A 27,806-nucleotide genomic window follows, 5' to 3' on the forward strand; every position below is an offset into this window, starting at 1 on the left:
GAAAATATGGTCCTTTCAAACTTGAAAATGTACTTTGGATACTAAGAAAATTCATAGAGATAATGAAAGTGATTGCTCGCAAATCTTCATGTTCAAATTGACGTACTGCATCTTTTTATCCTAAGAGCAAGTCTTTCCGATTCAAATTGGGTAGTATTTTTTCACAAGATATTATGCAAATTGGTTGACAAATTGGCAGGGGAAAAAAAACCCCGAAATTAAAAACAGACAAATATCAATTTACCGCAAAGTCCTTTCCTAGTCTTGTTGACAGCCATTCCTTGACCCCTTGTAAATCAACGCCGACTTTGATGAGGCCCAACTTTCCTCTGCGCTTAATCAACTGATCCGGTTTCACCACCAGGCGCTGTGAGTAGAGAGAGATAAAAATGAAACACATCATTATACGTAATTGAGGTCTTGAGAGGACGTTTACTGCTTTTTGTTTACTTCTTTTGGTTGCAGTGACTATTATTGTGGAGTGTCATGGCCTAGTGGTTAAGAGCGCCGGACTCATGCTCTGGAGTTTCAGAGGCAACAGTGGCGTGGGTTCGAGCCCGCCGGGTGGACACTTGTGCCCTTAAGCAAGGCACTTAACAATTACTTGCTTCGTCCTTCGGATGGGACGTAAAGCCGTAGGTCCCGTGTGTTAAATGCAATGAACCCAGAACCCAGCAACACTTATCGCTAAGAGAAGGGGTTTGCCCCGGTGTTTCTGGCCTTCTGTTATTACTCCCATGCGGAGCCCTTAGGAGAAGAACCAACCCAAAACCAAGAACAGAACTATTATGTATTTGCAACATCCATGCTTGAGGGTGCATTATTTACAATGTAATTAATTTTAGTCTTGGGCACTTTACATGTAGTTGATGTGCGTGTGGGAATTCAGACTCATTCTCCACGACACAAGAGCAATATTCAAATTGTTATTCGTCAGAAACAAAGTTAGCTTTCCCCCTGAAATTTGAACTGAGCATTTTTCCTATAGTGTCCATCAAATGAATTTTTCGTTCAACAAACTTTGTTTTGAACAACAAATTTGGTTTAAACATATACACAGAATCTACTTCATGAGCGACCAACCAAATACAGTGACCAACTGTTGACTAATACCATGACCAATAAATGAGAACAAATTAAAAACGAAATTCGACAGGAAAGCCTGAAAATAAAAAAATCCCCTATAAAATAAAACACAACTCTACTACCAACAACTGATTATTTTTACTCACTTGAATCTATTTGTGGAATTTGGTTGCCAAAAAAAGTTAAAATTGTCAGCACTATCAATATAGATAAGTCGAGGTATGTGGTTTTATTCCTCTATGACTACATGACGAGACAAGTAGAGAAACCCTTTTTTCTAAAAATACACGTGTACCTCAGTTTGAGGGTGACACAGTTCTGAAGTGTCTCTTTATCAACGTCCCAAAAATTTCAGTTTTTTTTCCCCACAATGAATTATCATCTCTGATTTCTAATAATACAGAACACACATTGGTTCAAAAGCCTTTTTATAGCTCACGGTCCAACTTCATTGCTATCAAACAAACCAACAATGGGCGAGTGTTGCCGTTTAAAGCAACTCTAAATCCGTACCCTACATATTTAGACTTTTATCTCTAAACTTAGATCAGGTCTGGCTTAAAATACCACATCGGCTGATAATAGTTGAAATCAGGTGATATGGTGTCTAGTGTGTTGAAGGTTGAAAGCACGAAGACGTGTGCATTGCCTGTTCCCTTAAAAGTCTATGTAGTATTTTTGCATACTTTGTGAGTGATTTTGAATCAGCTGATTTTTAGACAACAATATTGGTATTGTGGGCCAACATTTCTGAGTATTTGAAAAAACAGATCTGGTCTACATGTAATTTTCCATTTTGTCACTTTATTTTAATGGATTTTAAACATTTTCTTTTAATAGATTTTACACTTTCACTGTATAATTTTTCTCTTTGCGAAATGAGAACCGAAATTGTCAGAAATTAGTCACCAAAAGTTGTACATGAAGTCAAGTTGCAATGTCACAGAGAAATGAAGACGGAGAAATGAAGGATTTGACCAGAACAAAAACATGCACAGGCGAAGGTATTTTATTCAACCGGTAACCGATATTTTTTTGGTGGCACAAACACACTAAGCAAATTTGAACGCTTGTCTGCTCTATGAGATTGAGCACCGGTGCCCATGCAAAACTGCCTCCTAAAAAAAACCCCACAGACACAACAAAATAGAGCGCAGAAAAATCAATACATATTAGCCCGAGGCTGTAATATCTCGCACAGCCAGTTGCATACGATACACACATCGGCAGAGTCACACGTGCATTTATGCGCATCTGGCCCATGGCTGCCCATACTTCAACTGTACTGCTGTTAGAACACAATTAGCATTTTACTGTACACAAGTGTGCGCTCATGAGTGAGCGCACACTTTGTCTACAAGAAAAACCAAACAAAAAATCAATGTTGCTTTGGATATTAAAACATCGTGGTTTGCATTTTTCATTAGTGGTATAAATTAAAACTTAAGTGTCAAGCTACATTGTGTGTATAAAGCTACATGTATATTATGAATCGGAGGAAAATAATTTTGACGGGTAGGAATTATTTTTTTTCATGAGAGTGAAAGATGGCAAATTAAACAGGATGTTAAAACCCGCGGCAGATGTTTTCTGTTTACTCATTGCCATTTGTTTGCTTATCAAAATCGTTCGCTTAACGCTTTTTGACAAAAATGCTTTGGTTTAAAGTGAGACTGAACTCAATAAAAACAAGTAAGCTCATTAGTTGTGATTTGGGTACTTTTATGAATTAATCTTATTAAGTTTCATTTAAAAGGAGAGCAGTACTGTCTAAATGTTGGTCATCAATTGTGAATAATTATGACTTTTTTTTCAACACTGCGCCAAATTGGACAGAACAAAAGTGCAATGTGCTCAGTCAAGTTTTGTTAAGGAATTTGACATTCTTGCAGCTTTAATAAATTGTGCGAATGCAAGTTATGTCACATTTCAACCCCTGTTCAGTACGAAATAATTCTTTGGCATCAACACTAGATAAAAGTTAGCCAAAATATTTAACGTGCAATAGGCCTATTGTTCAAGTCTTTAATATATAAAGACGGAACATTTTATCAGTAAGCATGTTGTAAAATCAGCAAAAAACCTAAACTTTCCAATAATTAGAGTAAGGAACAAGGATTTAGGATACCTATTTATAGGCCAGTTTTGTTGCCCAATTTTGTTGTGCAAATGAATAAAAGCTTGAAACTTCAGTGATCTTGTCGCCCTTCAGTTTTTCTCAATTGAGGCAGCTTTGGTTTTCAAATTTTCAAAAACTGTACTACATATAAAGCCCAGTGGAATTTTTTTATTAGTCTTACATGTATTTACATCCCTGTTTGTATTCATGTACGTGTAGGCACTTCTTCGGATAAAATCTGACTGAGTGCTTAAACGTCTACCTGTACCCCGACAAAGTCCTATCAATTACATTTTCAAGTGGGTAGCATTTTCGGAGTCAGATTTGCGACGAGCGCATCATCAACCCAGGGCATTGCGATACGCGAGCCCGTCGCGCTGGCAGTCTCCGTCAAGACGCTTCCGGTAATGAAATCTTCTCGCTGATGCGGCCCGTCCTCGCTAATCTAATTAGGGGCATTTGCCAAGATTGATTCCTTTAAGAAATCGCTCCCCATGGCCAGACATTTACAGTGTCTAAGGCGAGGAAATTCTTATGAGAGAGATGGAATAGTTTCCAAACACTTATGAACACTGCATTTGTAATTTGTTACAAATACTTGTCAATAATTTGTAAATTATATTTCATTCACAATTAGAGAAAACTTGTTTACAGTTAAATGCAAAGTTAGAAACTTGCAAAATATTTAAAATTTGCGTAACTATACATGTATTGTTCAAAGATTTTCTAAAAAGGTGTGTTCAAAATGGCAAAACAAGAAAATCCTTAACTGATTAAATTCTAGGCAGCTATATGTATTCAGGAACCTGTTGGCCTGGAAAGTGTACACACCCAGTTTCAAAGCAGAAAAACTTTCAATGTCATGTACCTATGGTGGTTTTACAAATAAGGGTTATTGTGTCAGTTAGATTCAAGGATAACACAACAAAATACAGTTGAATGAAGTGTGATGTTGCTTTCATGGTGGCCAATGCTGACACAATGAAGAGGTCAAATTTTATGGGAGTTTTTTTTTGGGGGGGGGGGTGTTGTTCAAGAGTTAAACCTGACTAGTGATAGTTTATAATTCGTGAATCGAACCCATTCATGAAAAAGTACTCTTTTATAACTTTTAAAGCAAAGACATGAAAACAAAAGCAAAAAAAAAAAACATACAAAAAAGGAAAGAAAATTCTTTATCTCATGAAAAGGCAAAAAGATGAAACTCATTCCAAGCAAAGGATCAAATTATTCAAAAGAACAGCAATTGCTCAAAACAGAGCAGAAATGAAGTAAAAAAAATACTACTACTAAATGCACAAACTACTAAATGCCATTATCTTGTGCATTGAACCATTTCTGAGATTAGCCTTTAAGTATACTCGGCATTTTAAATTTGTCACCTCACCTCAAGATAGGTGGGAATATTGGATCTAAACAAAACCTGGGAAATTTATTAAACCGTGAAATTGTCAAATTAGCCTTATGATCAGCAAATGACTTGCAGGCATGGGGCGCATGTGATTAGGCATCTAAGAACTAAGCGCTGAGGATGGGCATGGAAGCAGTGTGGCCAATGAGGCCAGGAAAAATAATAAACTAGATTCTCGTCCGCGCCCACTTCTTTTTTTCCCCAGCCGCCGCCTCCTTTTTTTCTTTTTTTTTCGAGTGGAAGCGAGTGGGAACAAGAAAACAGTTAATTTTTTTAATTTGCCTAATACTGCATTCTTTTTATAATTTGAATATGAGAATTGATGTAGTGATGTATATGAACAGGGTGAGTAAAAAAAAACCCGAATTAGAAATTCAAATGTCAGTACCATTGTTTTAGTGAAGTTCTGCATGTAGCACTTCCAAAATCTAGGATATGAAAGGCCAATCATAAGCTTTCTTTTAGTACAAGAATCATTCAAATTACTCATGTACTTTTCAAGTTACGGAGTTTTAAACACAACCACTGTTTTAAGGTTCTGTCCACGGATCACAAAAAAACTTCAGTGTTCTTTCAGCAAAACGAAGACAAATCACATAAGGATGTGTGTGAATTGTTTTCGTTTTGCTGAAAGAAAGCACACTTTTTTTGGTGACGGTGGACAGAACTTTAAAACGGTGGTTGTGTTTAAAATTCCGTAACTTGAAAAGAACATAACTGATTTGAACGATTCTTGTACTAAAACAAAGCTTATGAATTGGGCTTTCATATCCTACATTTTGAAAGTGCTACATGCAGAACTTCACTAAAACAATGGTCCTGACATTTGGGTTTCGTTTTTTTTCTCTCACCCTGTACATGTACAACTCTTGGTAAGATTGATGGTGCCTGCATGTCCAGAAAATTCTTCCGCATGCCGGCTCGCAAAGATACAATTAGCACAGGTTGCTGGCACTTTGTTCGAAGGATCAATGCGCGTCTCCTAGATTTAGGGGGGCAATAATACGCCATAAAAATGCACTGGTATGATGAAAGTAATGGAGAGGAAACAATAAAATCACACAACATCCCAAGGCATACCAGCACATTTTCATTAGATTGAATGAATGTTTTCACCAACAGAACCTGTTTAAAAAAAATCTGTTTCACATTTCACATTATATGCGTAAGCGTACCAACAGAAATTCCTTGAACAAACTTTGGGTTGAAATTAAAGAATTTGGTACGGATTTGTTTTCTTAAGTAACATTTGCATTAAAATAGCAACAAATGAGGGCTCATTTGCTCCATTTACAATCCAGATTCTGGTTCAAAAGCAGAATTCATATTTCACATTAATTCACTCATTTGTAACACATGCCCTCAAAAATACTACCGATGATAAAAGCTGAGTCATTTGTACAAAGTCCGTACATACATGTACCAGTAACCCTGTGCAATTTTTGTTTCATATTTACTGCTCTCAAAAGCAATATAAAATGTATGTGAGTGATTATCTATGTACATGTAAATATATGTAGGCGATAGGCCTTCAAGTACAAAGTATGTGCGCACATTCATAAAGTACATTCATGTTCAACACCACTTTTGTATTAAACATGAATACATTTTGTACAAATAAATATAGTGTCCCTTTGCATTCTAAATGTGGAGGAACATGTTTGAGGCTATTTGGAATATTTCATGTACACAGGTAAATCACTCAGTCTGCCGACATGTCAATTGGCAGAATTTTAAAATCTGGACGCCTGCAGCGCAGCACTGTGAAATTGATATTGTCAGCATGCGGTCATCTAAATGGGTACTAGACTTTACAATTAGCCTTTGAGCGTTTTTTTTTTGGTTCTGCATGCATATTACCACTTCCAGTTTAGTGCCTGGTGGACCGTTCCGGGGTTTGATCTACAAGGTACAAGGTCTTAGTTAAATTTTTCTTATGGGGGAATGCTTGCAGGACAGACTTGTGCAAGTCTAATCCAAATGGAGCGATAAATCTATTGCCTATGCCAGGGTATTGACTGATAGGATTAGGGCAGATAGTGATTAGAGTCCTGGGCTCATACTAGCGCACAGCGAGGTTCTTCACTGATTTTTTAAATGGTGGGTCTGCTGAAAATGTCACGCCACTCATAATACAATTTTCAAATATTTCCACCAATGGACTCAACTGTATTTGTGGATGAAATAAAGAGAGACACTGTCTCTTGCTATAGAAATACATTGTACCACTTTCAGATTGCTAACACAAATTTCAAAATAAAAATAAATAAATGGAATTTGATGATAACACAAAACCTGTAGACATGTTCCTCATGTATGGGCACATATTGTTCTGACTTCTTCCAAGGACATTGAAATTAAAATAAAATGCTGATGAACATTTTTTTTACGGAAAGAAAGTACATTGCAGTTAGTATCCAGACGCCACTTCTTTGGTTGTGAACAAAGTTTATGTTGAGCCGAGTGCATTTTCAAAGTCCACAAAATTGGAAATGTTTCTCAGTCCCAGATTGATGTCTTTTTAACATTTTTGCATAACTGATCCTCTTTAAGATAATATACGATGAAAACAGGGTGTAATGATGCAACATTCTTTCCCATTTTGCACCTCATACAATTTCTGCAGAAAGCAATCACAGAGCTTGCAGACATTTCCCTTTTATGTTATTTGATAGGACCATAATATGTACATCATCACCTGAAATTCAAATAAATCAAAAGTGAAAAGCCATGTTGCACTACATCATAGGTGTGGTGGGGCAGGGGTGGGGTGGGGGTAGGAGATGGGGCGGGGAGAGAGAGTTCAGGAGGGGGGTGCCACTGTCATACCTCCGTAAGCAGCCAGGGGTTCTGCGCAGTCAGTTGACCCCAGTCCACATCTTCCGTGACCGTGGCCCACTTGTTGGGTGCAGTGACGTCGCACTGTAGATGCCGTTGTAGCAAGTTCTTGCCTGCTGCCTCTCTGATGGCCTTGGCTGACATATTTGGTTATTGTTAGTATTTCTTTTAAATCTTTAAATTTCTGAAAATAAAAAACAAAACAAAAAACAATTGGACGTTGAATGGACAAACATCCATCATTTTCTCCAAAATTACTGAATTACCACCCAACACAAAATATAAATCCGAACTGTTTAATACATGTAAAAAAAAAATCCCTCTTCTAATTTTTGAATTCAACCACAAAAATCCGAATACAACTTTCCTATTGAAATTCACTCTTCATAAATATTAATTAAATATGAATATCAAGTACTTGCAACTAGCACACAACTTCACAAGTACTTGCAAGTTGCAACTGTACAATGAAAATAAGTTTAGTGACCAGTCAAATCATGGAGGAAGAAATAAATGCAATAAAAAAAATTATATCCAAATAAACATGAAATAATTCAACAACTATCATCATGAATTAGCTCAACACATTTCTCCACTGTTATTTCTTTAAGTAAATCTTACAGAAATATGCTAATTGCTATTCAGACTACTTTCCCTCCTCAGTTTGTTCCCGGATACGCCTGTCAAAAGGGAATTCCAGGGAATCCCACATGCACTGAACGTAATGACGTCACATCTAGGAAACCCGGACACTCTATGTGTGTTGATTTTTTTAAGTAGGCATAAACTTGATAAAGAAAAATAGTTTTGAAAGCAATTTTTTCAGTTATCATTGCAAAACCACCTAGATGTACATCAAAGACAGCAGTAGACTATTTGACGTTGGAATATAATCAAACCATGAGAACACACAACACAAAATAAGGTCATTTTGCTTGACAACTGAAAGAAAATCTCCACCGTGAATTCGGGTGGTTGTCGCCCGTGGCAGTCCCGTCAATAAACTGCAGGAACACGGTGGTTGCTGCTCAGTCCACGATAAATCAACGGACATTTGGAACACATTTGTGGCCTGATATACTGAGGTATTACTCGAAAGGTAGACGGCTCAGATGAATGCAAATATACTCAATTTAACAGCCTGTATCGAAAACATGCTTACCTCGATCAGATCTTCATAAAATGGTGAGATTTGAGGTCCGTTTTATGAGGATGTATTCGTGAAAACCCGGATACTACACAATCGTCAACGTGCAGCGCGGTATGCGTACAGTAGTACACGTACACGAGGATAAGTGGTGTCAGATCACACCACATGTCACTAGTCTGGTGCGAGTGACACGCGTGAAGCCACGAGGTCAAAATTACCATATCCGCATTGCGATTGGCTGATACCAATTGAAGCTCCGCCTACTTGCTTATAATCGTGCATAATTATATTTAACTAAGAAAAGTTTTGTTTGTGATTATAAATGCAAACGTACATGTACAGTAAATTTAAAAAAAAAAATTAGCAGTATCAGCAGTTTAAGATTATGAAATAATTTTAAAACTTTGATACATCTAATGCAGTCTAAGGTAATATATAACGAGTAATAAAACTTGTTTGGTTTTTTTTTTTTCCAATATTCAACATTTTAATGTAAAAATAACTTCAGCACTTTTTAACTGATAGTAACAAAATAACAGTCTAAAAATGGATTAAACATATAAAAAGTTTGCAGTTGTTTGCTGGGTTTTTGTAACGAGAGGGAGGGATTCTTATTAGACCTGAATTATAATTTTTAAGTCACTGAATTCACACACACACACAAATTATTATTAAATCTAAATATTAATGTGGCCTGACGTTGCGAACTTAGCAAGTTCTTCCTTATTATTGGTAAGGAAACGGCTGGCGCCCTCTCTTGATTGAACAAAGGTGTGCTTTTTTTCTTTTGTTTTATCGTTTCCTACCGTTATGAAGGCCAATGTGTGACCCAATTTGGTGGTGGAAAACGAATGATAATCTTCAAACGGTTCCCGCGCTTCGGAGAACGTGGGATTTTCCGTATACGTCAGGAACGTAAACCAGCGCACCCGGACCCGCGTTTCGCGGACTGATTCCCGCCGCCCAACCAATACGTTCTAAACAAAATGGTATGGTGAATGGAAACCAGTCTAGTTCTCATTTGGCGTGAGGTTTCACATGGACGGATGTTGTTGTTTCGCAGCACGTTTGTAAGATAAAGAAAATCGCAGCAATTTAGAGCAAAATGTCGGATCAGGTAGTGCTTTCACTTAATTTATTCCATGTGTAATCTTCATTAATCGTTTTCAGTTCTTTATGGTTCGGTGGAAGGGTTTAAATGTGCAGTTAATTGCAAGTGTAAAGTTATAGTTATATACAGAACAATGGAATCATGCTGCACCAGTATCGTGATACTTTTGACAACTGTTGTCATTTTAACTTGTTCAAGTTGTTGCAATGTATTTTGTAAATGAAAGAAGTGTTTTTCAATAGTTTTGTTGCAAAGATGTTGTTCTTATGTAAGAAATACACAGAATACTACCAACCAGTGTTTGAAAAGTGTTTTGAAGTGTAATTTAATAGACGGCTAGATTTAGCCAGCTTTCTTAAACGATAAAGCCGGCTATTTTGTACAGCGCCCTCTTTGACGCGTATACAAGAAGGGCCTACATTAAAAAATGTACTAAATTACCACTATCATTTGTGCAACACCTGTGGCCGAGTTGATAGCACGTGTATCTCGTAAGTGAGAGATCCCCATCAGGGTTCAATAATCAATTACCAGCTTGCGACATTTTTGATTTTTTTTTTTATCCCCCCCCCAAAAAAGGTTAAGAATAATCATCTTTTATTTTAAATTGACTCCCAAGTCCAACCTTTTGTCCAACATTTATTGCAAAGTATTACATTTTTATCTGATTCGTGGCTCTGGAGGATTTTTTTCTTTGAAGGGAAATAAAGCTCGAAATTTTAAAATGGTCGGATTCCCATCTAAATGGCATCTTGTAAATACGAGGGTCACAGTGACAATGACATGAATGACAATGTCACTACGCATGTTCAGTGCCTCTCTGGCAAAATATCGTTTACTAAAAGAAAGCCGGAACCAACTAAATATCCACTGCCTTGTGTATATCATGAATCAGTTCATGCAGTTTGTGTCAAAATACTACATTTTTAAAGAAAACAGGTTAAAGGGAATATACATCATTTGCTTTTGTTGTAATTTTCAGAAATGGATGGAATTGGGGGGTTGGAAATATATAGCAAATATAGTTACACTGACTTTTTTGAGGTTTTGGGTTCGAAAATGCTATAAAACCAAGAAAAACAATCATTTTCCTGTAGTCTGGTTCCCTAACTCCATATAAGAAGAAACAGAGCAGTTTACATACATTGGGGAATTGTAAGGTCAGGGAACCAGTCTAGCTGGCTTGTACCCGTTCATAGGTGTGTAATCGAATTGCAAACAAGTGCGATGGTCAATTGGGGCCAGTATTTGAAAAAAAGCCAGTGTTTTCCAACGCTGGTGGGCCGACCAGCATTGGAAATTGATACAAAAATACCACTTTTCTTGAAAATGACAGTATACCAGGTGCCATGATTTTACAGGATGCTTTACACTGTCATTCACTAACAGTCCAGCAAGGTATTTCAAAATGATTTGGTAGTTTTATTTTTTGATGTTTGCAAATGTTGTATTTTCCCTTTAAGAATCCGTTGTTCTAGCCTAAAAATCGCCTCCTTGTCTGTTGATAATTCAGGCACCTCGTGTTGGTGTTGAGATTTACTTTTGAAGTTAGACTTAGGTTTTCGTTTGTGGGGCTTGATCTATGCAGGTCGGGCAGGACAACAAACCAGGGACCGATTGCGAGAACGCAAAGGGAGCTGGCTCATCAACCTCGGAATCCATCAAAATCAAAGTCAGAGATGAGGTGAGTCTTAAAGGGAATGTACATCATTGGCTTTTGCTGTAATTTTCAGAAATGAACTATATGAGAGGTTAGTATAATAGATCAAATATGTGACCCGCTCTGCAAAAATGAGTCTGTTGTGGCAAAACTGACATTTTGAGTTAACTACATTAATAAAATGTGAATGAAATAAGCTTTCATTTAGTATATCATGGACCTCTCTAGGACGTTTGGTTGCACTGTTGTGCTTGTTTCATTCTGTAAAGTTTTTGCAGAGCTAGAAAGGTCTCAATGGAGAAAAAAGGCTTTGAAAAATGACAAATACACTGTAACTAACCAAGAAAAGCACCAAAGATTCATATTTTTTTTCCTTTTCTTACAATATTTACATTTCTGTGTAAGATATTTGAACTAAAACTATCAAACAACCAAAATAAAACAAAAACAAAAAATCAAAATTTTGAGCAAATTTTTACTGTTTCCATTTCAAAATGGTAAAAGCTTGAATTCAAATTATGCGACATCAGACTCATTTTTGCAGAGCGGGTCACATATTGTTACACTGACATTTTTGAAGTTTGGTGTTCGAAAAGGTTGGAAAAACCGAGAAAAACAAAAATGTTCAAGTAGTCTGGTTCCCTGACTCCACAAAAGATCAAATGGATCAATGTATAGATGATGGAAAATTGTAAGGCAAGGGAACCAGTCTAGCTGGCCTGCACCCGTTCATGAACATGTAACCAATAGCAAACAAAATTTGGACTGAAAAAAAAATGGTAAATTTGGAGCAGTAGTTGAAAAATAGTTAGGTTTTTCCAACGCTGGTCGGCCGACCACCGTTGGAAATGTTTACAAAAATACCATTTTCTTGAAAATGACTTCACACCAGGTGCCATAATTTTACAAGATGCTTGAGACTGTCATTTACCAACATCCTAGTAAGGTATTTCGTAAAAACTTGGTAGTTTTATTTTTCGATGTTTGTAAATGTTGTATATTCCCTTTAAATCAATCAACTGTGTCAAAATATGGTATTGGTCTCTATTTGTACACGTCTCACCATGGTCTGCCACCAAACTACTGATGTTTACATGTGTGCTTTCCTTTTTTTTTCGCGTCGGAGGACGTGATCTCACGCACTAGCTGTTTTTGTACACAGACACGGCTGAGGGGTTCAGACGTCGAGATTGCCTCGACTCTCCTTCGGGTGACGTCTAAACACGCTAATCCCCCGTGCCTTTTGTACACACACACAAAGTCCGTGAAGTCTGTGGAGGCAGACCGTGTGTTGATCTTGGTCGTTGTGCACGGCCCGTTGTTGTACATTTTCCGCACCAGTGCATACCCCGGGTATTGAAACATATGAGGTGTGGCAAGAAATATCATACCAATACTGTTGAAATGACTCTTGCTAATCAGTATTTGTGGCGTTTAGCCGTATATCAGAAGTTGGCTGGAAAATGTTAACTTGTGCGAAAATGTAAATTTCGGCCAAAATGATTCCGGTGCGAAGTGATATAAAGCTGGCCTTCCTGTTTAAAATTGGGTATACCCATTTGTAAAACTGGTTGAGTCGCAACAATCAGTACAACGAAAAGCACACAAAATCTTGTACATTATTGACTACCAAGATTAACCAATGAATTGATTTTCGTATATTTTTTTTCTTACAGGCGGGTATGGAGGTCTTATTCAGAGTCAAGATGAACACGCAAATGAGGAAAATCAAAGAAAAATACTGTGAGAAAGCGGTAAGTGAAAAACACGTTTTTTGGTCAAAACTACGTGTACAGGCTTGATTAGCCCTAACTCCCTAGGATGCTAGGATACAACTTCAATCCTGCAAAATCCTCGAACCGCCTTCATGTAAAAGTAGCAAACAGCCTCAAAGCTCCAAAATCATCCGATATTTCTTAAGTGGGGTTGAGGGGGGGGGGGGGGGGGGTTGACCACTGCCTCTATCCTGCAAAATCTTCCAGCAATCATTGTCGATATGTTAAGGCTGAGCCAGTGACATCCTGGAGCAGTGCGGAGGATTCCAAGTATAATCAAGGGCTGAATTTATGCACGTCTGAGCATAAACAACGCGAGGTCCGGCCTAAGACCTTAACACAGTGCATCCTCTAAAATCAGCTACACATTTTTGCCATATAGCCCCAATCCTGCAAAATCCTCCATTTTTCAAAGAGCATTTTGGAGGATTTGGGAAGGTTAGGGTCTAGTCTTTCTCTATGCACCGTACTGAATCCAACTATTTGCCTTTCACTTTTTGATATCCCTTTAAATTGGCTTTGACAAAGGTCTTGCTTAACCCTAACTCGGTTACTCCCTAGGCCTTTTTGCTAGGATGTAGCCTCAATCCTGCAAAATCCTCCAATTGGCCTCATGGAAAAATAGCATATAGCCTCAATCCCGCAAATTCCTCCATTATTTCTTGAATATGGTCCATGGAGGGGTGACCACTGCCTGAGTCCTGCATAATCCTGTGGCAGTGACTGCCAATATGTTGAGGCTTGGCCAGTGACATCCTGGAGCAGTACGGAGGATTTCAAGCATAATCCAGGCCTATATTTATGCATGGCTGAGCAAAAACAACACAAGGTCCAGCCCAAGACCTTGACAAAGTGCATCCCAGAAATCAGTAACGCATTTTTGCCATGTAACCTCAATCCTCAAAAGTCCCCCACTTTGGCAAAGAGGATTTTGAAGGATTCGGGGCGGTTAGGGTTAACAGTTTTTCTGTTTTGAGGCGTGCGATCACACCCCCACGCCATCACACGCCTAAATGCTTCCTGAGAAGTGCGAATAATCGCACGCCTGAATCCCTCAGTACCACACACCTCGGCATACATTTACGGCATAATTATACTTTATAATTTGTGAAAAATAAAGTATGTCAGTGAAGAGAATATGGCTTTATTGTAAACCAAGATGAATATTTTGGAAAACAAAGTACCAGATTGTACAGTCCCAGCTTGGACCACAGAATCACACACCTAGAAAAATCACACGCCTAGAAAAATCACACGCCTAGAAAAATCACACGCCTAGAAAAATCAAGGTGTGCCTTTTTCCACACACCTGTGATTTTCAAATCAGAAGGACTGGGTTAAGGACCGAGACATTAGGCCAGCTGATTTTGTTCACATTTTTTATTTCCTCAGGAGAAGAACATTACCCACATTAGGTTTCTCTTTGACGGGGAGACGATAAACGATGACACGACACCGAAAGAGGTAAACCGTTTTATTTTATTCCTCTTCCTACGGTGCTTCCAAGCTATTCCTGCTGGACAAGTGTGTTTTTATCCAAAGAAAAAAAAGCTGTTTTCCAAGGGATACCCTCACAACTGTTCCTTTGTAAAGAACATGGATACTTGTGATAGTTTGTGATTGTCCTAAACTACAACTTAAGTTACTGCACGGTAACTAGTGGTTGGGGTTTGTGACTCATGATCAGGGGGTCAGAGGTTCAATACGAGCTGCTGGCTCTTTGTCGCGCCCTTGGGCAAACCACTTCATCCCTACTTGCCTCTCTCCACCCAGGAGTATAAATTGGTACCAGCATTAGCTGTGAAGTAACCTGCGATAGACGGGCATCCCATCCAGGGGGAACAGAAATATTCTCAGTCGTTTCATGCTACTGAAACCGGAGATAAACGCCGACCTATTGGGCCACATTGGCTCGTGACATATTTTACTTACAGTGACAAACAGGCAGATTAAGATTAAAGACAGCTGTTGCCAAGGCATTAAACATGCCAATTGTGACTTTTGTTGTTTGTAGCTCGACATGGAACCAGACGACATCATCGAAGTAGTCTCGGCGCAGACCGGGGGACACCGAACGCACCTTTACTGACCCTAACTGGTTTGAGATATTTTTCAACCTTTCTTCTGTCGTCACATTTCACGCTGTAGGATTTCTATCCTTAACTTCACAGGAAGACAACGATGTTATCATTCACGCAAAATGTTTTTTTGTTTTTTGAAATCCGGTAATACATTGGTTTTTAAAGGTGCATGCCACTTTTGGTTATACCTGTGCGATTGGAGATGGCAGTTGGGTATATACTCTGAGGGGTTGCCTTTAATTTTGTCCAAATAACGCACTTATTTCTAGGTAGTCTAACAACTGTTGCAATTCACCAACTGCTGCAATTCAAATATGTTTTTTAAAATTCTCTCCCTGTCAAATTTCATTAAATTTACTTACGTTGTCATCAGAATGATGGCACATTTCGCAACAGCGGTTACACCATCATTGTTTTTCCTGCTCGAATATTTGAATATTTTGTCAGACCAGTTTCGAATAACTGAGTAGTAGATTATTCGAAACTGAACAGCCCTGCAAAATACACACTGATAAGTGGGAAGCGTTGTAAATAACCGTTTCCCCCCCCCCCCCCCAGACACATTGTATACCACTGTTCAATCAGTACCAAATTTTCAGAATTTATGGGATAATAAAGCGGTTTATTAAATAAGCACTCAATTTTTTCTTCCACTGTCAAATAAGTACACATAATATAGATTTCAAAATGTGCAGGTCAAGATGCATTTCAGTTTTTGAAAAAATTAAAATGAAATTTACTGGAAAATAATTACTGAAAAATTAACTTTTTTTCTAAAAAGAGTTAATTAGAAAAAGAAAAAGCAGAGGTTATGGGTCGTTCAGTTGCTGTTTCAAGTCTTGGTCTGGTAACTGTAGGCAAGACAGTGCCAAATACATAGTCTGAAATGATTAGCACCCTACCAAGTTTAATAGTGTTCATGAGCTTTTGAGTTGGAATAAGTATTGAAATATCACCTCAGATTTTTTATGCAATTTCGTCTTGAATTTTTTTTTTTTTTTTTAAATCTTGAAAATAATGAATTCAATTGCGTCATCTATCTGTCACAATGAGTCAATTCGATTTTGAGCCGACTTGAAACGGGTTGAAAACTGCTAAGCGCAAAACAGCCTCAAGACTGGTGAACCAGCAGGGTTTATATACATAGTGATGGGATTTTAGCTGGTAACCGATGGAATGTGCAACAGGGGCTGCTTCGGAATCATTATGTGAAAAACAAACTTTTGAAAGATTTGCAGTAAAAAAGATTGCATTGATTTTCAGCAAAACAAATATGACATACTTTCATATCAATTGATGCCACTAGATACCCTTTATCGGGCATGAAAATTGACCATAATGGTTAGAAGCGGCAATAGGTGTTTCGTATTAAGTTTCCGGTTCAATGTGTTTTAGGTCATTTTAGCGAGAAATTTATCTTTCTATATAAATAAACTGTAATATGAAGACGCGGCATGTGAATTCGGGCGATTCACAATGCAGTGCGCCACCAAGAGTTTGCCACGGAGAGTTCATTTTCCCCAGTGCATTGTGGGAGATGGTCGACAAATTCGCAGCACGGGACATTTGAAATTGTTAGTTTTTCCAGTCAGTAGTTTCATAAGCGTACGATTCGAGTATCTGTTTGCCCTTTTCTTTTTATCAATATTTTTTTGTAAGGCGGCAGAACGCTTTGCCCCAATCTATAATAAATTAGCTCAAGTTGTCTACTGACACTCATTCAAATGGGCCGTGTTTTGCCGACCGTAAACTTGAAAAATGGACTCTCCATGGCAAACTTTTGGTGGCGCACTGCATTGTGAATTGCCCGAATTGCTCATGCATACCTAATGTACAGTTTAGCAGTGATGTGTTGTTATGTATCATGTGCTTTTGATGTTATGAGTTTGTTCTGATTTTTTTTTGTTTTATCTTTTTTTTTTGTGGGCCACAAAGAGTTAAGTTGCTGTACAGGGATAAAAACCACCAATTTTAGCTAAATATTCTGTAAACTGTAATCTTTTTATATTCTAGTGCGGTCTCCACTCCAGTATTGCTTAGTTTAACGGACATTTCGATACCATGCTATTCTCGTCTTGTACCCAGAGGCATACCATTCAAGTAGACAACAATGAAATGTTTGAATAGAGGCACCAGTCTAATAGTTGGATTTTGACTGTATTGTCTGTGTGCTGGCACCATGCAACAATTGAAAACCCCCCCTTTTTTTTTTGTTAAAAAAAAATCATTTTAATTTAAATTCTTTTTTTTTACAGGTTGTATGTTGTTAAGTGTTCTGAGAATCGGCGGAATAGAAGTAGCGTTAGGACGTTTCAGTTTTACAGCCATTCAAAGAGTTGTTAAAACTTGAAATCTGTGTCTCTGTTAGAATGTATTTGTTTTGTTGGTGGAGACTTGTATCATCAGTGTACAATTGAACTTTCAATAAAGATTTCATTTTGAGAACAAATTGTGTGCCGTCTTGACTTGAGCATTATTCGCTTACCATTTTTTAGGCAAGCAAGAGGAGAAACTAGTGCGAAGCGGAGCCATCGAACCAAGAAAGGCACGCACGGTTCACACTTACAACGGGTGTAACGGGTCGGCTGTAGATTTTGGATTTTCTACCCTTGAATAGTGCCGGACCTGTCTAAAAGCCATGTCAGATTCTTGCCAGAGTGAAATGCTCTCTTTATCAACGACTTTTGCACAGAACACACAACAGAATGATTTCCTGTGTCTCAATTTTAACGTGTCTTTATTAACAGCTTGAGTTCATTCTTTACAGTCTTGAACAAAATAATTACTGATTAATGAAAAAACACCCCAAAACAACACCAAGTGTAACTGCATCTGATGATTTTCGTTTGCAGTCGGCTAATGAACACACAGTTGTTTTACATAATGCTCGAGGACAAGCCATTGTCTTTTCCTTTGTCCCTGCAATATTGCCAATGGATTAACATAAACCACATCTCAAAGATGGCTGCTGAATGCAATCAATCTATAGGCCTACATTTTAATGAACACACAGTTGTTTTACATTACGCTCGAGGACAAGCCATTGTCTTTTCCTTTGTCCCTGCAATATTGCCAATGAATTAACATAAAACACATCTCAAAGATGGCTGCTGAATGCAATCAATCTATAGGCCTACATTTTATTGAACACACAGTTGTGGTTTACATAACGCTCGAGGACAAGCCATTGTCTTTTCTTTTGTCCCTGTAATATTGCCAATGAATTAACATAAAACTCATCTCAAAGATGGCTGCTGAATGCAATCAATCTATAGGCCTACATTTTAATGAACACACAGTTGTGGTTTACATAACGCTCGAGGACAAGCCATTGTCTTTTCCTTTGTCCCTGTAATATAACACTAGAGACTAAGCACATAACGCACAATCGAGGACCGTTTTCAACAAAAGATAAACTCTCGAGGACAACAAAGAATCTGTTGTTTCCCTTTGTCTGTCTGTCCTCGAGGTGTTTGTAGTTTGCGCCCATGTATGCATTATTACTGTAAAGTTGCACATTAGTACATACTACGATTTATTTTGTTTTATTCTTGAAAGACATGATCATCATGAGCCACATTGAAAAATGTGAGGCTTTCTGCCAAAATGAGACAGAACTGGGCAGAGGTTAAAATAAGGGATTGCAGGTGTTAGGAAAGGCAATACAATTCTCCTTGCAGTACTGTTTGTTGCGCTTCAATTGGACTCATTCCGTTGACAAGTTATGGCTGTTTAAAATGTGCATTTATCTTTGTCCAAAAAGCAAACTACTGAGATGAAGGTCTTTAAAGTTCTGTTGTGTAGTCGTGAAAATGAAAGATGCCACTTGTTTTTTCTTAAAACACTTTTATTTCATGATTTTTATACTATTTCTTTAAAATACATGTATGTGAAGTAGACATATCAAAGATTACAAATATCTGAAAATTGAAATAATTTCACCCCATTCGGTTTTTTGTATTTTTCTAGACTGTGCCCAGTTCTGTCACATTTTGCATATAAATAAGCTTCAATTCCTCAACTTTTGTTCTTTGCAAGAAATTTGGGGGGGCTTTTTACGAAACCACGGCCTCCTCCCCGGCTTTGGCTTTGTACATCAAAAAATTTCTCTTCAAGCCTGAGGCCAGAGGGGAAGGCCAAAGTTGGACACGAAGCCAACATTTCGAAAACGTCACCTTGACTAAAAATGTCTGGGTTACCAGCTAATACGCCATGTAAGTTACATGTATACAGAACACAGACTGGTTCTCTGCTCCTATGCCAAACAATATTTTCTTTTGCATTTGGCATCTATGGAGATATGTAAAGGGCTTTTGGTAGTAAACATAACACAAGCTCACCTGAAGCTGATATGTTTAAAAAATGTGACGGTTTTCAGGAAATAATAGCACACTGTTGATATGTTGTTCAATGACCAATTTGACTCAAAGCCCCAACTTCTTATGAAATTGCAGAAACAGCGTCAACAATTTTCAGCTGAATTTGTTAACATTTGAAGGTGAAGAATATTATGCCCAGAATTTTCAAGAATGTTATTTAACAATACATTGTTTATATTTTCCAGTGAGACACGATGTTTGTAGAAGTATTCTAACGAGCTGGAAGTTGCCCTGAATGTTCTAACTTTATATTTAGAAAAGAAATGTGTTAAAAACCAGTATTACACCTAAGACTGCCAAGCTCTCCATTTTCTCAAAACCTTCAACCCTGAACCCCACCCCCCCCAAAAAAAAATAACCCCAAATCGCACGTTCCAGAACCATGCCAGCGAAGTTCTCCGTCAACTGAACAACTACATGGTGCTTTTGTGCTTGACGATGTTGTACACAACATTTTCATTATTAAGTAGAACAAAATATTTCCTTTAAAACAAAAAACAACATGCTACACTTAACACCAGTAAAAACTGGACACTTACTTACTTAAGATGTCAACTACGCGTCATAGTTTATTAACACTATCATGGTATATGACTGTTTAAAAACAACAAAATGAACAAAAAAAGTGCCTCTGATATGTTGTTTAGGACGCCAGAAACAAGACTTTAAATTCCAACGCCTAATGTAAGTTCCCAACTTAACAAAAAATGTCTTTGGTAAGCGATATCTTTACTTGCTTAACAGTGTCAGCCCAAATATTTTGCACCTACATGTACATGTACCTAGTAAGCAAAAAATATCATTTACTTAAAAATGAAAGCTGTAATTCGGGCGATTCACAATGCAGTGCGCCACCAAGAGTTTGCCACAGAGAGTTCATTCTTCCCAGTGCATTGTGGGAGATGGTCGACAAATTCGCAATGCGGGACATTTGAAATCGTTAGTTTTTCCCGTCAGTGGTTTCGTAAGCGTATGATCCGAGGCTCTGTTTGCCCATTTCTTTTCTTGTTATCAATATGGTGTTTTAGGTAAGGCGGCAGAACGCTATGCCCCAATCTATGACATATTAGCTCAAGTTGTCTACCGACACTCATTCAAATGGGCCATGTTTTGTCGACCGTTGAAAAATGGACTCTCCGTGGCAAACTCTTGGTGGCGCACTGCATTGTGAATTGCCCAAATTTCTGACAGGGTTTTTGATATTCCCTTACAGTAAACAAGACTTTTGGTCTGACTGGCCATAAGACACGGGGGTTTCGCCACGTAAATTACATTTGGAGTTACTGACGAGTAACTCTTAAAATCATCAAGTTATGCTGAACATTAAGCATGTTATTTACACGTATGTACATTTACAACATGACAACAGAAATTATGTACAATGGTTTAAAAAAAGGTAGTTTTTACATCCTATCAGCAGTTAACTTTTAAAATTTTGTCTAGTTTTTCCCTCTTTTTTTTGTCTTGAAAGAGTATGTAAAGTTGAACCATTGTTTTGAAATCTACTTTTCATTATGTCACATGTATTCCCGTTGTGCACTATCATTGGGGGCAGTATATACATGCAGTCAAAAATATTGGATACAAGTAGTTCACCGGTCCCCATGCATTTTTCTCAGTGCAGAACTTCGCTCCATGAACTGATGGTTACCAGGGAAGGAGTTTTCCCCTCCGCCATGTCTGACACTGGACACTTCCCACCACAAGAGGGCTTAGACATGTAAAGGACCATATATAGATCCTTTTGCAATGCGACCGAAATTCTCAAGTATCTTATCCCGTATTTGAACCATGAAATGGAAATGTGTCAAAAAAGAAATCGAACTTTTAGACTCGTAGTCCATTCTGATTCTTGTTTTTAAAATATTTAAGTAATTTTAAGCACCACCAACTTTTTTTCCTCAACAATAATGAACTGCTAAAAAACCCTCCTTTAAGCTTTTTGTTTATCCCTTTCCATTTGTTTTTAAAATTATGTCATTTACATGTCACATTTTCAGAATAAATTGTGAGAAATCCATCTTTTGGTTCTGCTATCGAACATCAGCAGTTACATTCAGTACTGAATTGACAAAATCTCTACGACCATTTTTTGAAAGTAATTTTTTGAATTTTCACATATTTTGAATATACTGCAGCTGCTAAAACTCTTTGTTTTTAATATTTGATCAAGTGTTCTGATTGTCAAGAATAGCAGTAATTCAGAAAGATTTTATCATGACGTACTTTTTAAAATAAGATTTTCTGGGCCATTGATTGGCTGGAATTTAATGATGCAAGGATCATCATCCAATCACAGGTGTTGTGCTATGTATCCACCATGATGAAAAGCTGATTGTGATTGGTTATGGTGGTGGTGGGTTTCAGACGCTGACCATCCAATCAGAGATGGCGTACTGTGATTCATAGGCTGCAGTGCTGATATAAGCTCATCTTCGATTGGTTCGACTTCGAGTCTGCCTCCTTGACTCTTCCTTTTCACGTTCATTGACATCAAACCATGGAAGCTCAAATTCACTAACAAATAAAACAAACAAATAAGTGAAAAATTACAACAAAATTTTTTTTGAAATGTTTTACTTAAAATCTAAGAAATAACAAAAACATTTGATGTAATAAAAACTTTCCCCTAAATTCCCTAAAATGTTTTGTATGGAACTTTTTTAAAATCTTCCATAGTCTACCCCAAAATCCTCCAAAACCACTTGGTAAAAGATCTGGGAGAGTTGAAATTGAGTTTTTTTTTTTTAGAGCTTACCCGTCTTTAGCGACCGGCACTTGGACGCCAAATGCCACTAGTGGAATGGTATCGGAGACCTGTAGCTGGCAGGCTGCGGAGAAAGGAACACATCAGAAAATGTAAGAATGTCCAAAAACAAAATAATGAAATGACCCAAAAAATGATGGGAAACAGGAAAAGACGGCTGCAAACTGCCACTCACTTGAGCTTGTTGTCTAGTCTTGTTGACCGGATGATTGATTTTCACCATGCCCTGGGCGAGGCCAGCTAGACTGACAACTTATGATTTTATGACACAAACATGCGGTTCTTGTCAGAGGGGCTGGTGTCTGGCTATGATTTTCTGGCTCACTATTTGAACCCACTTCAAAGGGGTTCTCACAATGTAATCTGGCTATATTTGAACGAGGAACTTGAAAAATATGAAACTTCCTGACCGAAAAATGTCAGAGTAATTAAAAAATCATGCAAACAGGACTTGATTTTGGAGAACAACCGGTCAGCGGTGATTGTGTTGGAGTAGGTCACATATAAAGTGATTTTCCACCTACCATCAGAGGGTTCTGGGTAGAACGTCTTCAAGACGTCGTCCCAGTTTCCGTACTCCCTGCGCAGCATCTTCTGCTCCAGGCGTTCGTGTTCCCTCAGCTCTCGGACTCGCTGGATGTCCCAGCGCTTACGCTTCTGTTCCGCCATCTCGTACTTCTGGTGGCGTCGCTCGAAGGTTGTTTCTTCGATGTCCTGGGGTGGGTCGGGGATAGGAGGGTAGGGAAGGGGTTGTGGATGGGGTAAGGAGAGGGGGTTGTGGTGGGGGGAAGGGGAGTGGGGGATACGAGTAAAGGTGGTGAGGGGGGGGGGGCAACATAGAGACGAACGTTAGAAATTTAAACTGGACATGCTTTGTGTATCTTGTAAAGTAAGTCGAGTCTGTCACGAGCCAATATGGCCCATCGGGCCGGCATTTATCTCCGGTTTCACTTTCAGTAGCATGAAACGACTGAGAATACTTCTATTCCCCCTGGATGGGATGCTAGTCAATCGCAGGTTACTCCCCAACTAATGCTGGTACCCATTTATACTCCCGGGTGGAGAGAGGCAAGTGGGGTAAAGTGGCTTGCCCAAGGACACAACCTACAGGCATGCAACTGGGAATTTAGAAAAAAAACGAGGTAACTCCAAACCCCCACAAGACTTTGTACTGTATTTTTTGAATTTGTAATGGCATTCATGAGAAGTAAAAAACAAGGAAATCAGCGGACCTGAGGAAAAGTTGCATGCCTGAGCCTATGGTTAGCAGCTGGATTCGAACCCCTGACTCTTTGATCGTGAGTCACGTCTCCTAATCACTCGTCCAAATTCCCACTTAAGGGTACTCTTATTTTATTTATGCAGACACGACATTGGATATAGAAATAAAATGAGAAGAATTTTGATATTTCGTTAAAGTACCCTTCACCTAAGTAACTTTATAAGCACCATATGTACTCTTTTTTCCCCCAAACGTTTGATATTTGAACTCACCTCGACAGCTTCAGTGCTGGCGGAACTACTTAGAACATTCACCCTCCAAGATGGAACTGAAAACACAATAACATCGACAAACTTTTTTTCAAAATAGATATAACAATTTTTACCCTCCTAGTCAAGCGTGCACTTCACAACCCTTGAGGTTTTGCAAAAAGCACTTTTGTCCATAAAATTAGCACCCACACTTTTTTTTTGAGGTAATCTTCTGTGAAGGATGGATAACACTTAATCCCTGCACACTTATTTTGTGTGGTTAAGCTCAGGGCAAGCAGGCAGATTTGGTCACGCTTCACTGGTCTCGACAGTGCTGTTTTTTTGTGCAGTTGTGTGTGTGGGTTTGTTTTTGCATTCTATAGAGAGTGTTGAAGAATAGAGCACAATAGGGTCCACAATTTCTCCTTGTGGAGAACTTTCTTTGTTCTCGTGTAGCAAAGTTTTTGAGTTTGAAAGTACAGTTTCAAAATGCTCTTACTTTAACCAGAATTAATTGGCTGAAATTCGGACTTAATATCCCTTTTCTAAAACTCTGCCATTTGCGACAGATCAACATACCTTGGAAATTCCTAGTTTTTGAGTAAAATCCATACATATATCTTTTTTGTGAAAACCTATAGAAATAGCCCTGTGGAGAAGTATACAATCTTTTGTTCCCTATTGTGTGCATGTCTCCAGAGGGCACGGTGTATCAGATCAATAGGGGTCCACGATTGAAAGCGTTTACACACTTGTATGTGTGTGGGACACAGTTACTTTAACATTTCATATCCCTTCACTTGAAACTGACCTGCAGGATTTGGGGTTAACATTTAGATCTAAGTATTAACTTCCAACTGGGAGGTTTAAAGAATGTGAAAAATATCTGAATGAAAAGAATCCATACCTTGAACAACTGTCTGCCCTTCGGGCAATGCAGGGTCTGGATCCGTCACTCGTAGGTCGCTAAGACACGGGTAGATGACCTCCGTCTTCAAGTACTGCTCCCCCTTAACTCCGCCCCTCTCCTGCTCCCCTCCGTTCCTCTTCTCCTCCCTGACCTTTGACCCCTGCGTGTCTTTCCTCGGGGTCCGCTCTTCCCGCTTCTGCGACCGGTCCTCTTTAGTCCGCAACCGTTCCGATTTGTCGTCTTTTGTCCGCCCGGACCGGTCCCGCCCCCGGCCGCGTTCTTTGGTTTGGAGCTTGCTGAGCTGCTTGTTGCGCCGGGCGCTGGTGGGCGTGCCGGCCGGGGACGGGGTGGGGGACTCTGTCTGCTGGCGTTTGACGGGGGTGGTGGGTTCTATGCTGCTTTTCCTACGTTCCAGAAATAAATAAATATATTCCTTAGAACTGATCTTTCAGAGTTGTTTGAACTTCAAAGTTGTTAAGTAAAAAACTGATTATGTTATCATTTAAGACTTACATATGATTATTATATGATTTTCTTAACATTTACATGCATGATTTGCTTCAAATTTACATACAAATAATATATATTTTCTCACTTAGCTGGGAAAAAGTAAACTCCCACAAATCTGGGAAAACTCAACAAATTAGAAAGTCATGATTTAGAGTTAAATCTTAACAACCAAGAAAGTAAATAATAATAAACAACAAAGAAGTTAGGCCAAGTAAAAAAAAAACATGTTCAGCGTCCCCGTCTGCTTCCTTTTCGGAGGCTGCCTACTCCTTTTTTTTTTTTTTTGAAAGAAAAAAGAAAAAATGATAAATTTTAAAACAGTGACATCATTTCGGTCTCTTTGTCTGTTGCAGCTAGCCCAGCTGGTATGTCATTTCCGGAGTCCAAGTGGCGGCCACTAAAAACAAAAGCTGGCGGCCATCTTGAAAAATAGCCGGTCAGGGAAAAAAAAACCAGCCTCTTTCCTTTTTTTCAAAAAGCAGGACGCTAAACATGTTTTTTTTTTACTTGGCCTGAAAAACAATCAAAGTCTAAAGAAATTCTTACTGATCAGTAAAAAATTTAGAATTTTTTTTAAAGTTTACCTTTTGAGAAAAAAATTGAATAAAAATAGTCGTAAAAAAGGCTATTGTGTCAAACTAACCTCTTGTTAGTACATGATGAGTCGTTTGAAGAGACTGGTGCCGGTATATGTACATGGTTGGGTAATTCTTGGTGCTTCTGGGCCAAGACCGTTCGTCTTTGAATTCTCTCCAGACGAGCTTTCAACTTTTGAAAGAATAAAAAAATACGTCATAAAAATGGTACTAACCATAAAACATTTTGAAACAAAATCGCATAAAAAAAAATACAATATATACCTGATTCTCATGTGTAGCTGAATAATTTCGTAAAACTTCAAAAAAAAAAAAATTCTTTTGCAATGAGCAACAAGTTGTTTTTCTATTCAGGCCAATTTTTTCCCCAGCAAACAACAGAGGGCGCTATAATACTTTCATGCTTAATTTACAAAGTTGAACAACAGAGGGCGCTGTTGGGAAGAATCAATTATGCACAAAATGCAGCTGTGCATGCTAGTGGCCTGCATGCGTAATGCACAAGTTCAATGTAAACAGGAAGCAAGAAAATCAGTCAACATATCATGTCATGAAATAAAAAAGAACTTTAAGAGCATGTTTAGAGTGACCATGTGCTTCTATCATGCCGGCAATCATAGTACTGTCTATAGCATGCCTCGTGATAATTTCCCACTGTATTTTTTGTTAATTGTCATTAAATCAATACTGTAGGTCCTAAATGATAAATCGTTTTAATATTAAACCCTAAAAAGGAAACATTAATTTGAAAAGCACATAAACAACCTGAGGCTTCAATATTGTTCAATAAATCAGCAAAAATAAGAATTCCTCCACTAGTTTAATGCACTAGTAGGACTATAAAAACACATTATTTCAAACAAAAACGTCATGGACAATCATGGAGGAATATCATCCAACATGTCTGATCGACCAGGCTATGCTGACATAAATCCAAATTGTTTATTCATCAGTAGTTTTTTCTTTTATCCAAACAATTCATAAACACCATATCCAAAATAACATATGACATAATTCAAGGTTAACATGCACAGGTCTATTTAATGCATGGAGGCTATACATGTACATAATGATGTACAAACAAAGTAAAGTAAACAAGACAAATAAATAAACATGATAAATATTCCAAAACACGTAGGCCTAATCCATGTAATCGGTTATAAACCAACATTTTGTCACAGACACATGTTATGCCATGTATGCCAAGCTGCCAAGTAAGTGTGTAGATGCATTTATGCATGAACAACAACATCTCGCAACCAACGCCGTTCAGAGGTCACACGTTGAACTGGGCAAAGCGAGCGTAATCATGGCCACTGCATGCTGGCAGCGCGGGGCGGCGATATCCAACAACAACCTTACCGTGTCATTCTGCGCTCGCACTTTCTGCAGTTCGTGTTCCCTTCTTTGAATTTCCTGCTGCTGTTGCTCGATCACGTCCAAATGCAGCATGGACAAGGCCTTCAAATGCTGCACTTCGTGTTTTTCTAGTTTACCCTCGTCAATAGAGGGTTCGTGGTCTTGATCCATCGCAGTGGGATGATCGGAGTTCTTTGTGCCGGCATCACCGGCCGTTAGCGACGGGTGTCTGGGGCTGGTCTCTCCCGTCAACAACGCCATGTTGACGGGCGAGGACACCTCGTTGTTCTGCGCGATCCGAGCCAGGGCTTTGCGTGACAAGGCACTCTTGCTGACGATCTTGCTGCGCTGGAGTCCTACAAAGTCAGATTTCATGTTCCCAGGAGCCATAGGGTTCATCAGAAACGGAAATATCCCACGCAGTATGGACGAAATCGACATTGGAATAGTTGAAAATCCTCCATTGTATGTCGAGTGTAACGAAAAACGGTTACACACGTCCCACATACGCTATGTAATTCGCACACATACACAACACACCATGTGATAAAGCATTGGACGCGGTCTACGGCGTGTGTTTT

General features: G+C 38.5%; 3 protein-coding genes across 4 annotated transcripts in view; 1 reads left to right on the forward strand and 2 right to left on the reverse strand.

Annotated features, from left to right (window-relative positions):
* Positions 1 to 8,743, reverse strand: part of LOC119719074 (ATP-citrate synthase-like) — a 38,123-nt gene extending 29,380 nt beyond the window's left edge. For both annotated transcript variants that reach the window (XM_038188377.1, XM_038188376.1), the window contains exons 1-3: positions 8,617 to 8,743; positions 7,446 to 7,638; positions 245 to 367 (exon numbers count right to left, since the gene is read on the reverse strand). In XM_038188377.1, the coding sequence (XP_038044305.1) occupies positions 245 to 367; positions 7,446 to 7,598 (276 nt within the window). In that variant the 5' untranslated portion in view covers positions 7,599 to 7,638; positions 8,617 to 8,743. The remainder of the gene's footprint in view (positions 1 to 244; positions 368 to 7,445; positions 7,639 to 8,616) is intronic.
* Positions 8,744 to 9,578: 835 nt separating this feature from the next.
* On the forward strand, positions 9,579 to 16,241 carry LOC119719444 (small ubiquitin-related modifier-like). Its single transcript, XM_038188898.1, has 5 exons — positions 9,579 to 9,721; positions 11,304 to 11,399; positions 13,052 to 13,129; positions 14,543 to 14,614; positions 15,165 to 16,241. Exons 1-5 carry the CDS (start codon positions 9,710 to 9,712, stop codon positions 15,237 to 15,239), a joined length of 333 nt encoding a protein of 110 aa, XP_038044826.1. The 5' UTR covers positions 9,579 to 9,709; the 3' UTR covers positions 15,240 to 16,241.
* Positions 16,242 to 21,573: 5,332 nt separating this feature from the next.
* On the reverse strand, positions 21,574 to 27,806 carry LOC119719445 (male-specific lethal 1 homolog). The gene is made up of 7 exons (XM_038188899.1): positions 27,229 to 27,806; positions 25,914 to 26,038; positions 24,758 to 25,164; positions 23,872 to 23,927; positions 22,902 to 23,091; positions 22,369 to 22,441; positions 21,574 to 22,127 (listed from the first exon to the last, which is right to left on the reverse strand). Exons 1-7 carry the CDS (start codon positions 27,730 to 27,732, stop codon positions 22,040 to 22,042), a joined length of 1,443 nt encoding a protein of 480 aa, XP_038044827.1. The 5' UTR covers positions 27,733 to 27,806; the 3' UTR covers positions 21,574 to 22,039.

Source organism: Patiria miniata, unplaced genomic scaffold, assembly GCF_015706575.1.
Source record: "Patiria miniata isolate m_02_andy unplaced genomic scaffold, ASM1570657v1 HiC_scaffold_8, whole genome shotgun sequence".
Lineage (NCBI taxonomy): Eukaryota > Metazoa > Echinodermata > Asteroidea > Valvatida > Asterinidae > Patiria > Patiria miniata.

Excerpts from the sequence above, each read along its gene's own strand:
- LOC119719444 (XM_038188898.1), top strand. Across the intron at positions 13,130-14,542 it reads AAAAATACTGTGAGAAAGCG|GAGAAGAACATTACCCACAT; the intron begins GTAAGTGAAAAA and ends TTATTTCCTCAG. Across the intron at positions 14,615-15,164 it reads ATGACACGACACCGAAAGAG|CTCGACATGGAACCAGACGA; the intron begins GTAAACCGTTTT and ends TGTTGTTTGTAG.
- LOC119719445 (XM_038188899.1), bottom strand. The coding sequence starts at position 27,732 with ATGTGGGACGTGTGTAACCGTTTTTCGTTACACTCGACATACAATGGA. Across the intron at positions 23,928-24,757 it reads AGGGCAGACAGTTGTTCAAG|TTCCATCTTGGAGGGTGAAT; the intron begins GTATGGATTCTT and ends TTGTGTTTTCAG. Across the intron at positions 23,092-23,871 it reads CCAGCACTGAAGCTGTCGAG|GACATCGAAGAAACAACCTT; the intron begins GTGAGTTCAAAT and ends GACCCACCCCAG.